The 14,851-nt window shown below is 43.5% G+C and overlaps 1 protein-coding gene across 2 annotated transcripts in view; it reads right to left on the bottom strand.

Annotated features, from left to right (window-relative positions):
- The window catches only part of LOC132378978 (glutamine--fructose-6-phosphate aminotransferase [isomerizing] 1-like), a 110,791-nt gene that overhangs the window by 87,379 nt on the left and 8,561 nt on the right, over nt 1-14,851 (bottom strand). For both annotated transcript variants that reach the window (XM_059946385.1, XM_059946386.1), the window contains exon 2: nt 6,764-6,871. In XM_059946385.1, the coding sequence (XP_059802368.1) occupies nt 6,764-6,871 (108 nt within the window). The remainder of the gene's footprint in view (nt 1-6,763; nt 6,872-14,851) is intronic.

The raw sequence follows: 14,851 nt of genomic DNA, 5'->3' as shown, positions 1-14,851 counted from the left end.
TTCATGTCCTGGACACACACAACCCCTGCAGTGAATTTGTCCTCCACCACTGGCACACAAATGCCTGCTTCAAGTGCATCTACTTCAAGCAATTGCACACCCAGGCTGCTCCGACAGCGTCTCCCACACATGGGACCTCTATCAAGAAGAAAAATGACTCTGTGCCTATGCCCACACCATTAGCTGCAAGCTTGCCTCCAAACCGCACACCCTCCTCCCCCGACACGGCGATCCATCACTGGCCCTTCATCATTATTTCATCCGAATTTTGATACTCCTTCTGCAAGAACACCCTTACAAAATACACTGTGACTGTTCAAACAGTAGCTAATCACCAGCTTGTCAAGAGCGGTTAATAATGTGCAATAAATGTTTGCCATATCAGCAAGAGCTCGATGCCAGAAGTCAGCAGGTTACGTCTTAGTTAGTTCAGTCACCTTGCTGCAGCACTTCCATAATTTGTAATGACTCAGGGGTGCTTATGGATGTTGGGAGATCACAGACAGTTACTGAGGTGCAAATCTTTCTCCCTACGTTGTACGAAAATTAAATGAGTTACTGTTAGTTGCTGGATAGGAATTTAAGAAATAAGCTGTTTTTAAATTCAAATAATTGCCTTTGGCTATGATGAATCAGCCCGATAAATGATACAGCCAATTCATTCAGAAAGCCAAACATGACTCCTTTCAGAAACTGCTCAGATACATCTCTGTACTTCCTCAACACCAGTAGGACGGAGGACTTAAGACCGTAAATCAGATCAAAATGCAAAAGGCCCTAAAAGCGACGACACTGGGTAGGCAAGGTGGCAAACTTAGCAGAGGGCAGGGGTTCCCAACCTTTATTTATGCCACGGACCAATGCCATTAAACAAGGGGTCCGTGGACCCCAGGTTGGAAACCCCTGGAATAGGGCGTGCACACTTTTATCAGTTGGGCACTGAGAACAAGAGTTGGTGAGACTGCATTAAAATATTGTGTAGCTCTGGTTGCAATTTCATAGGAAAGGTGTGATTAAACTGAAGAGGGTGCAGAAAATATTCACAATGATGTTGCTGGGGCTGGAAAGCTTGTTATAAGGAGAGAGTGGATAGACTGTGACTGTGTTCCCTGGAGCAGAGGCTAAGGGGGTAACATTGTCGTGCTTTATAAGATCTTGAGGGGAACATAACAGGCAAATTGTCACAGAGTCATCATCATCATTATATGCCATGTCGCATGATATGGGCAATCATGGTCTATGACCATTATAGTTGTTGGCAAGTTTTCTACAGTTGTTTGCCATTGCCCTCTTCTAGGCAGTTATCTTTACAAGACAGGTAACGCCAGCCATTATCAATACACTTCAGAGATTGTCTGCCTGGCGTCAGTGGTCGCATAACCAGGACTTGTGATATTCACCAGCTGTTCACATGACCATCCACTACCTGCTCCCAAGGCTTCACGTGACCCTGATCAGGGGGCTAAGCAGGTGACCTACAGCTAGCAGAGAAAAGAAGTGACTTACACCTCCTTTGGTATCTCCACCTCACCACCTATTTCCAGAGTAGAGGAGTCTAAGGAAAGAGGACATAGGGGACTTGAGGGGAATGCTTTTAAACACACATGCTCAGAGTGGTCCATGCATGGACCAAACTGCCTTAGGATATAGTAAAGGTGGGAACAAATACTTTTAAAACAATTTAGATGAGTATATGGATAGCAGAGGCTTACAGGGATATGGGCCAAGCACAGGCAGATGGAACCAAATCAGCTTGGCATTTCTAAGTTAGGCCTAAAGGCCTGTTTCCCTGCTGTGTAACTTGTTTGTTATAACTATCCAAAATGAGGTAAATCTGCAGATCCTCCTCCTGATTACCATCAAATGCCCTTCCTAAACTGCTGAATTAGTGGTCCTTTGATGTTGAACACTTGAAAGAAGCACTGGAAGTTGCAAGAATACACAATGTCCTGTGGGTGGGAAGACTAGCCAAGTCCTGAGGGTTGCAGCAGCCAGACTGTGTCTGTGGCAGATGGTGCAGGAACCAACACAAGCAATATCAATCTACTGGAGAAACTCAGCATCTCTGGAGGGGGATTATTGACATTTCACACCATAGATGTTGCTTGACCCACTGAGTTCCTCTGTTGCTCCACACTCCAGCAGCTGCAGTCTTTTGCATCAAAATGAGGGAGAAATATCCTTCACCTTGTGCCGGCAATCTTCCTGTCACAGACACATTTATCCAGGGCGGCAGTAACCAGCCACATCGTGTAGAGACAGGACTTTGCCTCCACAAGGACTGAGGACATCTCTATGTAAAATGGGATGGATACAAGAGATCTGAAAGTTCAAGCTGGGTACCCATGAAGTGCTAAGTACTGATGTCATCAGCAGACACGTACGCTGTATAAAACTCTGAGGAGCTCAGCAGGTCAAGCACCATCCATGAATGAAAATGGACAGTCAATGTTTCGGGTCGAGACACTTCACCTGGAGATGGAGATCTATCTGAATCAGTCCAGATGAAGGATCTTGACCTGAAACATCAGATGTCCGTTTCCCTCCACGGATGCTGCCTGACCTGCTGAGTTCCTTTAGCACTCCAAATGCCAGCATCCACAATCTCTTGTGTCTCCAGAAATGTACACCAGCTCATTGTGAAACCTCGTGGACCCTATTCTGCCCATGACTATCACCTGGGTTCAACAAGGAGTGCAGGAGGGCATGCTGGGAGCTGGACTAGAGATACTGAGGTGCTAAACTGGATGCAGCTGTCAATCCAGGCCTGAACAGCAAAATCTACATGACAGAGATAACCAACCTCACGCAACAATAGCTCAGGTTGAAGATCCACATTCCAAACACACTGTGAATATGGACAATTAAGCAGCTAATACAGTGAGTCAACTGCCTACAGGTGGGCCTACTCAACGTTCAGGCATAGGCCACCATCTGGGCCATACCATCCTTTTGCAGCCACCTTCAGACAGGAGATACAGAAGCCTGCTGACCCACACCACCAGGTTGTTGCAGTGCATCTTGTACATAGTATACACAGCTGCAACTGTTTGTCGATAGTGGAGGGAATGGATGCTTGTAGAACGGATACCAATCAAGTAGGCTGCCTTGTACACGATGTTGTCAAGCTTCTTGAGCGTTGATGGAGCTGCACTCATCCAGGTGAGAGGTGAGTATTCCATTACACTCTTAACCTGAGCCTTGTAGATGGTGGACAGGCTTTGGGGAGTCAGGAGGTGAGTTACATGCCACAGGATTCCTAGCCTTTGACCTGCTCTGGGAGCCATGGTATTTATACGGCTGGACCAGTTCAGTTTTCCTGTCAACGGTAACCCCCAGGATACTGACAGTAGGGGAGTCAGTGATGGCGATGCCACCACCTCTAAATAAATAAATCAACTCAAATAACCAAGCATTACAACATTGGTGTGCAGAAGAGCATATCGGAACACACTACATATTGAATCTTGAAGTGGATGGCCAACAGCAACAGAAGACCACAAACATACACCCAGTGTCCATTTTATTAGGTGCAGGAGGTACCAAATTAAATGGCCACTGAGTGCATATTGTTTATACGTTGTTATGTATTATGCTTACTGGCCATCACAGATAAAGCCAGCGCTAAAAGCTATGATGCAATGTGCCAGTGATGCTGCTGAAAGTGTGTTTTTCATTGCAGCTATGCATTCGTGCACTTGCACACGTGACATTTTGACAAGTAACAAGTGCCAGGCAGTGGCCATTTCCAGCAAGAGTCAAACCATCTACCCTCTGCATTCAACGTCATCATCTCGGCCAAGTCACCTCTATCAACATCCTGGGAGCATCACAGTTGACCACAGACTGGACTGCTAAGAGACTACTGTGTGTATTCTATGACAAGTGACTCACCTGTTGACATCCACAAGTCTCTCTGCATCTTTGAAGCACAAGTCAAGAGTATATAAAAAAAAAGTGTGATGGAATACCCGGAGAAGTGAAACTCCTCCAACTGTCAAGCAACCCAGTACCATCCCACTCGATTCATTTTTCTCCATCACCAATACACAGTGGCCTGCAGTGTGTATCATCTACAAAGCAGACTACAATTACTCAGCAAGGCCACTTGGACCGCACACAGAACCACACCCTCCACCACCATGGAGGACAAGAGAGCATGGGAGTTCCTTCCGACTCACACACCATCTTGATTTGGAAATCTCCCTTTGATCCTTCATGACTACCGCTGGGTCTAATTCCAGGAACAGCCCACCCCAGCACCGTGGGAGCTCGTGCCCCACTAGGATGCAACACTTCAAGAAGGCAACTCATATCCAAAAATGTTTTTAAACTGCACAACAGAAATCTGAAAGACAAAAATTGCTAGAAACCCTCATCAGTTCAAGGAACATGTGTTCATAAAGAAAAAGAGTCAATATTTCATGTCAGAGGCCCTTTATTAGAACCAGGACAGAGAGAAAGACAGTTTTCATTAACACTTAGGTGGAGATTGTTAGAACAAAGGGATTATTTATATAAGGGCAAGACCAAACAAGTTAATATAGCAGTTTGAAACACATTTATTTTCATTTATTTGTTTTATTTAGAGATACAGCACGGTAACAGGTCATCCTAGTCCAACGAGCCCGTACTGCCCAATTACACCCAAGTGTCCAGTTGACCCAATAACCCGCACATCTGTGGAATGAGAGGTGAAACTGGAGCATCCAGAGGAAATCCACGTTGTTATAGGAAGAATGTACAAACTCGTTACAGAGAGCTGCAGAAGATGAACCTGTAAAACATTTGTGCTAACCACTGTAAAGTGTTCTGCTAACCACTATGCTACCGTGTAACCCCACGTCTCTTGTCTGTATAACACATTGCTAATACCAAGGCTGCAGACAAGTCCAGCAGACCAGTATATACGACTAGAAAAAGAAAACTGAGCCAAAATGATGACTGGCCAAAAAGCCAGTTACGTACAGACAGAAAGAGCAGGTGAACTAAAGATAGAGAAGTTTAACGTATAAGTCCTGAAAGCTGCAGTGTGCTTGAAGATAAAATGATGGCAAGGGCTTTCAACTTCCAAAGCATTAACTGGAATTACCTTAGTGTGAAAGGCTAAAAGGGATACAATATTTAAGGCCACCCTGGAGAGGATTTAGAACCGGAGGTGTTGCTTCTCAAACCTGTGTGGAGTCTCAAATTAACACTGCAGGAGATCACACATGGACAGGTCAGAGTGACAGTGAGACACGGAAATAAACTGGCAGGAGCTCAGGATCATCTTTGCTGACTGAGCACAGGTGCTCTGCAAAACCATTACTCACCCATGGGTTTCGGCCCGAAACGTCGTCACTACCTCCTCCCATAGATGCTGTCGGGCCTGCTGAGTTCTGCCAGCATTTTGTGTTTTTATTTATTTCCAGCATCTGCAGATTCACTTGTGTTGCCTTTGAACTCACCCATGGTTGGTTTTTCCAACGTCAAGGACACTTTGTGAAGATCAAATGAGGTATACTGGATTGGAAGTCGTGCAAGTGAATCACTGCTTCATTGGGAATGACCATTTCAGCCCCTGGATGGTGGGAAGGGGAAGAGGGGAAAAGGATAGATACTGCGCCCCCTTTTTTGGTGTCTCATGGTGTTAATGATTCATATTAATGACTGTCAGGTGGCAGAGTAATGCAGCAGTCAGTGCAATGCTTTAGAGGTGTTTAATTCCTGTCACTGACCGCAAGAAGTCTGTACTTTCTCCCGGTGACAGCGTGGTTTTCCTCCGGTGCTCCAGTTTCTTCCCACATTCCAAAGCCATACAGTTAGGGTTAGTGAATTGTGGGTGTGCTATATTGGTGCCAGAAGTGTGGCATCACTTTCCACTGCCCAGCACAACCATCACTGATGTGACTTGACCCAAACGATGTGTTTCTCTGTATGTTTCGATGTACATGTGACAAATAAAGCTAATCTAATCTTAACAAAAATCAGACTTGTAACATCTGTGAGATGCTCATGAAGTCAAGCACTAGCTGCCAACTAGACCCCTTGGCAGCAGAATACATTACTCAGACCTTAAGTATGGGTTAGATTAATAATAAGGAGACACTTATCCCGTGACATGAGTGTATGTTTCTACTGTAATGTGGATTGTAAGTGCATGGTGTGCAGTGGCCTAGGAGGGAGTCTTGAATCCAGCCGCCTCCCCTACTCCCACAAATTTCACAGAAAATTAAGTTCAATAGTCTTGGATGTAACCCTACTCAGAACCCAAGCGCCCAAGATCTGGTGCAGTGGACGCATGCCACCCAGAGGAGGCTGAAACGAAAGCTGGATACACAGCAGTTGGCACAAAGGGAAGGTTCTTCTGAAGTTGCTGGTTAAACCATAACCTTTCCCCCTACTCTCAATACCCAACACTGACACTTTGCCTACAGCGTGCCAGACACTAGAAAACCCCAAGATGAACACACTCCTCTCCATAAGCATTCCCAGTTTGGTAAATACAACACAGGGAGAGAGGCACAAAGAGCAGGACTCACATAAGTTATTCAAGATAATATAACTAAGTTGACCATAACATACATCATACACTCAACATATCAAAGCCTGCGGGGATCGGCTCCCTTGTCGGTTTCGTTTGTCCCTCTGCCTGCATTGCCTGACACGTGGAGAGTGGATGCTGCACTTCCCTGTGAAATACTTCAGGATAACCAGAGGAAGAGAAAGTTGCAACGTAAATGCGACTTCCATCTCTCATGCAAAAATTAAATCACCTTACCTGCAGAATCATAACCTCTGTACTCAAGTCTTTGAAGCCCTTTGAATAAGATTTCAATAATTTCTCTTCTTGTCCGGGGAACAAGGTGGTTCAGGTAGGCAAAAATTCCTTGAAAACAAAATAAGCGATTGGCTGTCAAGTTTCAGTAACAGTATAATAAGAATAACAACTATCAAATTGCAAGCACTTCCTATTTCTGACAGACTTCACGTAACACTGCTCACCCACATTTCATTGATCATAGCCCCAGTCCCATTAAAGATGGCTGTATGCTGACTTAGCAATAGGAGCAAGCCCTTGACCCCACCCAATTGTACAGTAAGATGATGGCCAAATCCCAACCTCATCCATTTTCCCTCTGATTATCACACATCAAGTCAAAAGTACAGAGAATTCTGGAGATGCTGGAAATCTTGAGGATGTGAACAAAATGCTGGAGGAACTCAGCAGGTCAAGCACCATCTGTGGAAAGGAATAAACAGTCGATGTTTCTGGCTGAGACCCTTTTTCAGGACTGGAAAGGGAAGGGGGCAGAAGTCAGACTAAGAATGTGGGTGGGGAGCAGAAGGAGTACAAGCTGATACAAGTAGCTCCCGTTTTCCAAGCGTTCACTTTACGACACCTCACTTTTACGAAAGGCCTACATTAGTTACCCGTTTTCACTACCCGAAGAGTGTTTTCACTTTTACCAAAAAAGGCAGTGCGCGCCCCGAGCAGCCAAGCTCCTCCCCCGGAACTGTATTCTAGCCGCCAGTGCTTAAACAATAAAGGCATTTTTGCAAAAGTGGAATTTAAAGGTAGACATGGGTGGTTTGATCGGTTTTTGAGGCGAGGGCAGCTTCATAGCTTAAAGGTTACTGGAGAGAGTACTTCTGTTGAGAGCGCTTGCGTGAGATTTTCGCTACGCTTGACAGTGCTGCAATGATTGCAGAAAATTATTCCTACTTTATAGAGGCTGTGGAGGTTTTATGTGTTATTTGGTATGATTTGGTAGGTTATTTTTTGGGTCTGGGACCGCTGACAAATTTTTCCCACATAAATTAATGGTAATTGCTACTTTGCTTTACGCCATTCCGGCTTGCGAACCATTCCATAGGAATGCTCTAGCTTTGGATAGTGGGGGAAACCTGCATGTGATAGGTGAGACCAGATGAGGGGGAAGGTAGGATGAAGTACAAAACTGGGAGGTGATATGTGGAAGAAAAATTATTCATCTGTTCTCAATGAGAGTGAAGCATTCAAAAATCTATTGACCAAAGTCTCGTATTCATACCAAATGTGTATCCAGTCTCTTGTTTTGAGTTTGCCATTTACAACCTACTACCTGATGGCAATTCTCCATCCTCAATCACCAACCCCTGATTCTGAGGCCTAACTTTTCCAGCCAGGAAAAATAAAAGACCTCTCACTATCCGCACTGTCAAACCACCATACATTCTTAAGTAATCAACATGCTTGCCTCTCATTCTTCCAAACTTTAGAACACAAAGGCCCAATTATACAATCTTACCTCAAAGAACAAGCCCTGATTTCAGTAATCAATGTACCAATTCTTCATTACACTGTGCCCAAGGCAAATAATATCCAGGGTGCAGTCGCCCAAAGCTAAGCACAGACAACCTTTGCCTGTACAAACCTCATCCAAGTTTAATAGTCTATTTTCTTTCTGATCCCTTGGAAGTACTTGCGCAAAAACTTAATGCATTTCATGTAGAAGTGTACCTGGAAAATATCGGGGCTGATTAAAGCCACTGCTGATATTGGAGATTACCAGCAGACCACTGTGGAAGCCCAACAGTCTGGCACACCACAAGCCAGGTTTGACACTGGTATCTTCACATGCTGCCCACACCGTTCTGCCGGGATCCTCATGGATCTGCCAGCTCAGATCCTATATTACATTAAACCCAATGCAATCAAATAAAAGCAAGGCATTTGCTCTGCGGAAAAGTACAAGTTTCGATCAATCAAGATGCTTCAAATGGTGTTAATTAATTTCTCACTATGTAGAAACTCTTAACTTTAGAAATGAAACTAATAATTGGAATAATTCTTTGGAACTGTATCCAAATATTACTGAACATAAATGGTGAAGATGTTATCAAATATTCAATGCCCCCACCACATGTCCCTGTACACCACCGTCCAAGGACCGGATGTTACCAGCAGTAAAGGGGATTCCCAGAAGGTAGAGGGTTCCCTGTGCAGACCTGTACCAAAGTGATCCTCAATGGGAACCTGCACCAGAGCTGACACATCACCAAAGGGTGGCCCAGTGACATAAAGGCAATAGGTTAGTCATCTCATAGTCACTATCTGCAAAGTAGCCTCATTAAACACTTTTATGAGGAATGAAAGGAAAGGGCTAGATTAAAGTTTTTTTGTTGTGTTTGGGTGTTCTGTTACAGTAACTCATTTTGTTTATACATTTCCGACGGCAAAAGAGACTGCAATTCAGCCCATCAAATTGTGCCAACTTTTAGAACAATTCCACTACTCTTATTCCCCAAAGAGTTTCTCAATAACCGGCTTTTTTTCACACACCCCACCAATTCCACCCTGATCCTTTTACCACCCACCTATACCAGAGGCAATCTACAGCTGCCAAGTAACCTACTGATCCTCCCGTCTTTGAAACATGTGAAGGAACCAGAGTACGGAGAGGAAACACAGGCGGAATGTAAAATCTTCACACAGATGGCGTCAGAGGTCAGGATCGAACCTGGATCATTGGACTATTAGCTATCATGCCTCTGTACCACCCTCAGTTTTCCAGAAACATTAACTATTTTGACCTGGCTACATCATCAATTCCCCACATGTTGTTAACTGAAGTCTGGTGGAGGAAGGAAGTTAAATCGTGCCTCACCAACACTGTTGACCTTTCATTAAAAAACTGGCGTGATCAGTATTAAGAATCTTGGGCAGGGATTGTACGGCCAGTCCGCACAGTGATGGCTTTGATCAGCATTATGGCAACAGTTTTGTTAGAGCAAACTGTCTTTACAGGACTGATCCACTGACCTGTTTCCAAGGAAAAAAAACCACACACAAACACACACACACACACACACACACACACACACACACACACACACACACACACACACACACACACACACACACACACACACACACACACACACACACACACACACACACACACACACACACACACACACACACACACACACACACACACACCCTTTCAGGAAGGTCTTAGCCCAAAATATCCCACTCCATCCCTTCCTCTAAAACCAGTGAGCATTGAGTCCAAGAGAAGTTTGGGGCCAACAGTGTGATTCCATTAAATTACTCTACCCAGAAGACAAATGTCCATGCAGTTATAATGCAATCAAACAGACATGCAGCAATTAAATCTCTTAGGAAAAGTATAAAGATTGACAAGGATAATAAAAATTAATATGGAACAAAATATGCTCTGTAAACCACCTATAGTTGTATGAAATAAAACGAAACCTGTTAAATAATTCCGGCATCTTCTGCTATTATTTTGGATTTTCTATGTTATTTTTCGTGTTTCGATATGCATTCAGGCCCTTGCCCCGGTGAAGAACTGGTTTAGCACTTTTCAGATGACAGTCACATCATATAGCAAGTCATTCCCACAGCTCACGGGGAGGAATTGAGGATATATATAAAATCATTTTGAGCTTCTGCAATCGCTGGCTAAAAGAATAATTGAGACTAAACAGGAATTTTTGAACTGAAGTAAACTGTCTTCAGCAGTTAAAAAAAATTACTGGCTTATACTGGTTCCCTTTTAATTAGCAGAGAGACATTGAGAGTTTCGTAAACAATATATTGTACCCTTGTTTGACTAAGACCTCTCTGATAAGGACGGGAATGAACATCTGCCTGTAATTAAGTCAGGGCCTTGCAAAGGGAATAACTCTTAAGAACTGGACAGCATATCCATCTGTAATCAAACCTTGATTTTGAGGACTCTCTTATCTAAGTAATTAAGTTTTGCACCAACAGACTTGGTGGGCATACCAGTTCTAATAACAGCTTGCAACAGTAATGTATGGGACTTACTATGTATAAATGTACAGCTGTATGCCATCTTGGACAATGACTCCCATCCACTCCATAATGTACTGGTTAGGCACAGGAGTACATTCAGCCAGAGACTCATTCCACCGAGATGTAACACTGAGCGTTATAGGAAGTCATTCCTACCTGTGGCCATCAAACTTTACAACTCCTCCCTTAGAGTGTCAGACACCCTCAGCCAATATAGGCTGGTCCTGGACTTATTTCCACTTGGCATGAGTAACTTATTTTTATTTAATTATTTATGGCTTTATATTGCTATATTTCTTCACTATTCTTGGTTGGTGCCGCTGTAACGAAACCCAATTTCCCTCGGGATCAATAAAGTATGTCTGTCTGTAACCTGACTGAGTTAGTCCATTTAGTCAGATGGGGGCCACACTGACATGCCTTCCCCCTGACAACAGGGTCTCAAACTCTCCTGCAGGAGAATACGCAATAAACTGTGGTGACGAGAAGCAGCTGGTCTCCCAAGTTTCATTCAGATTCGACTTTAACAATGGCTCCCTGGGAAAAGAACTAGCCAATGTTCCATAAATCTGTCAACTCCACTGGAAGGATAGGCGAATTAAAGTCAGTGCTCTCTTCAAGGCCAATGTCCCAAGTACAGAGGTCTGCCAATGACATTAAAGGCCTTGTGGAGATGGAATACCCCTGAAACAGACACTCTTTCCAAAGCTCTGGTGACCAGCATGTGGACAGAGGATGTGCTCAAAGCCTCGTTGATGAAATGCAACATCTCCACCGATGACAGGGAATCTCTGATCCATGAAAACCTCGAGTCTGTACTTTGGGAACAGAAAGGCCATGTATACCATCGGGCATCTGAACCAGTGTGGACATCTTCACTCACCAGAGCACGGAGCTGATCATTGAACACAACCCTTGGACCCACTTTCAGACTCTACAACTCATATCCTCAGTAATTATTTGTTTATTATTTATAATCACTTGTTTCTTTTGGTATTTGCACAATTTGTCAGTCTTTGTGTGTAGCTTTTCATTGATTCTATTGGACTTCTTTGTTCTACTGTGAATGCCTTCAAGAAAATGAACTACAAGATAGTACTTGGTGACATGTACGTACTTTGATAATAAAATTTACTTTGAATTGTATAGGCGTGGAGGGAGGGCTCCATACTTCCCAACAGATATGTCCAATGTCTGTGGAAGAAGCTGTGGTTTCCACATTGGCTTTATCAGCCAGTTTGGAAACCACAATAGTGTGGAAGAAAGTAATTCTCAATCCCAAAACAATAGACAAGAAAAAGACCATTCTGACGTAATTTATATTCAGGTACTTGATAATATGCAAACCCCAAAATTATGATAACCAGTCAGATCACACGTAATTCTTTGGTGCTTAAGCATAAGCAGACCCAGCTAGAAAAGTCCAGAGTGTTTCTTTGAACATTATCCAACACCACAAATCTACTCGTTTAATATGCACTGCGTGGTTCTATGGAATAATGCTTTCATTGTTTTCTTAAATTTTGCTACCTTAAACTCCAAGAGAAACACAATCTGTAATCCTGAATATTTTCCTTATCACTTTGTTCTCTGCTAACTGCAGTGGTAGGAGCTGTCGAGCATTCAGCTGCTCAGGCCTACTCAACAAGACCAAACAAAAACACACAACAGTCTGCAAATTCTGGAGGAACTCAGCAAGTCGAGCAACATTTATGGAGGAGAATAAATTGTTGACATTTTCTGCCAAAAAAAATACCCTATAACCATCTGAGTAGTCTCCAACCTGGTTTCTCCAGATTCTGGTAATTTCTCACTCCTCTCCTTCTCTCTTTTTTTTAACCATTCCAAATTCTAGTTACCCTCTCACCCCTCCTCTTTCCACCTGCCCATCACCTCCCTCTGGTTTCTGTTTCTCCTTCCCTTTGTTTTATGATCTACTGAATTCTCCTATTAGATTCCTCCTTCTTCAGCTCTTTCCCTCTTCCACCCATCCCTTCCAGCTTCTTACTTCAACCCACTCATCCACATCCCTCCTCACCTGGTCTCACCTATCACCTGCCAGCTTGTACTTCTTCCTCTACCCCCAACCTCCTTATTCTGGATTCTGCCCCCTTCCTTTCCAGTCCTGATGGAGGGTCTCGGCCCAAAACGTTGACTGTTCATCCTCCTCCATCGACACTGCTGAGTTTCTCCAACATTTTGTGTGTGTTGCTCATCAAGATGACAGCTAATCTGATCGTAGCTCAGCTCCACATTTTCATCTCCACCCCCTGAATTTATCAATAAAAGTTATCAATCTCTGCATTAAAACCTTCAAAAATCTCTGCTTTTAGATTTTTGAGATCCTTTAGAATTTCTGGTGACTCACAGCCCTGGGCATTTGGCTAAATAGCATGACATTTATTTAAAATTGCCAATGCACCGAAACATATAAAAGCTGCTTGAATTTGATTGTTCTCCTATACTTTCTCAGGATTCCCCAAATGCTTGTATTATCAAGTTTACAGATCAAGCTCTCAACACCATTGTCTATTGTCAATGTTCCTGATTGCAAGACAGGTTTAGCCAGTGATAGTGCCCATCAACCCCCATGTCGAGCTACAGTGGGGGCCAGGGTTCAGGGCCTGGCCAGGTATGGGCAGGTGAATGGACTGAGTACTATAGAAAGCTGAATCAAGTATCTGACCTGGTGATCAGGGCTGAGTGTCCACAGACAGGACTGAATAGGCTAAAACAAGGGCCAGAGGAGATTAGAGAGCAGGAAGTGGAACTGGAATCGGAAATTGGTTAATTATGGTTACATGCACCAAGATAATATCTGAAAACTGTGTTCCTCATGCCATCTGTACAGATAATGTCAAAGCATCTGAACATCAAGGTAGTAGAAAGGATATACAACAGAAATGCAGAATATTGTAAGTTCAAAATACACTTATTATCAAAGCACTTACACATTATATAACATTGAGATTCATTTCCTCACAGGTAGCCACAAAACAAAAAAAAACAAAAAGAACCCATTTAAAAAAAGACTGTTAAACACCCAACGTACACAGAGAAAAACAACACATTGAGCAAAAACAAAAATAAACAAATAGCATTCAGACACGAAGCCCAGAGCAGCTAGAGCAGCCTACAGCATCAGTTCAGCACAGAGCTGAATAAATGTTGTGAAGCAGTGAGCAGAAATCAGCCCGACCCTCACCTCTTGTTCTGACACCCTGCCTTTCCAATCTATCTGGACCAGCGTTTAAATTGTCCAATCATCAGATCATTCCTTGCACTAGGACCAGGCTCTGTCACATTGATTCGCTCTGGACCTGAACTCTGCCGCCTCATTTCAGCCTGTATCTACCCTTTCCAAATCGGCCTGGTGCTGAAGTCGATCAAATCTCGCTCCCAGTTTAGGCGGACTGTAGAGGCAGTATACATTATGACACACTATGTAGAGGCACATACGTTATGGACATTAAAGAAACACATACCATATGGATGAAAGGGAAATGGAGGACTGTGTGGAGGGAAAAGGTAAAATGGTCAACACAACATTGTGGGCCAAGGGGCCTGCACTGTGCTTTAACATTCTATGTAGCTCATCAGGTCAGGCAGCAAGAGGGGAGAAAAATGGACTGTCAGCCTTTCAGGTCAAGTCTGTCCACCTAGACTGAAATTACTTTCCTTTGGTATGGCACCACAAGATATGAAAATACAGATACAGGTTATCACTGATAATTCCATATACCTCCTCATTAATATGCACATTTGTTTTAAACTGACAATAAAACCACAATAAGCTTCACAGAAGTTTTCAAACTGTAATCACCCATGAACCTGCCTTCAAAAGAAGTTGAAAATATGAAACGGCGTTGAGTTACAATACATGCAAAATCCAAACCCTCTAGCAGAAAAGGTGAAGGAGAATCCTTTGGGCTTCTACAGATTACTAAGAGCAAAAGGATGAGAAGGAACAAAATAGGTCCTCTGGAAGATCGGGGTGGTCATCTGTGCATGGAGCTGAAAGAGATGGGGGAAAACCTTAAA

The sequence above is a fragment of the Hypanus sabinus genome, chromosome 21, assembly GCF_030144855.1.
Source record: "Hypanus sabinus isolate sHypSab1 chromosome 21, sHypSab1.hap1, whole genome shotgun sequence".
Classification (NCBI taxonomy): Eukaryota; Metazoa; Chordata; class Chondrichthyes; order Myliobatiformes; family Dasyatidae; genus Hypanus; species Hypanus sabinus.
The sequence above is the reverse complement of the archived record's forward strand: the minus strand, read 5'-3'. Positions and strand labels throughout refer to the sequence as shown.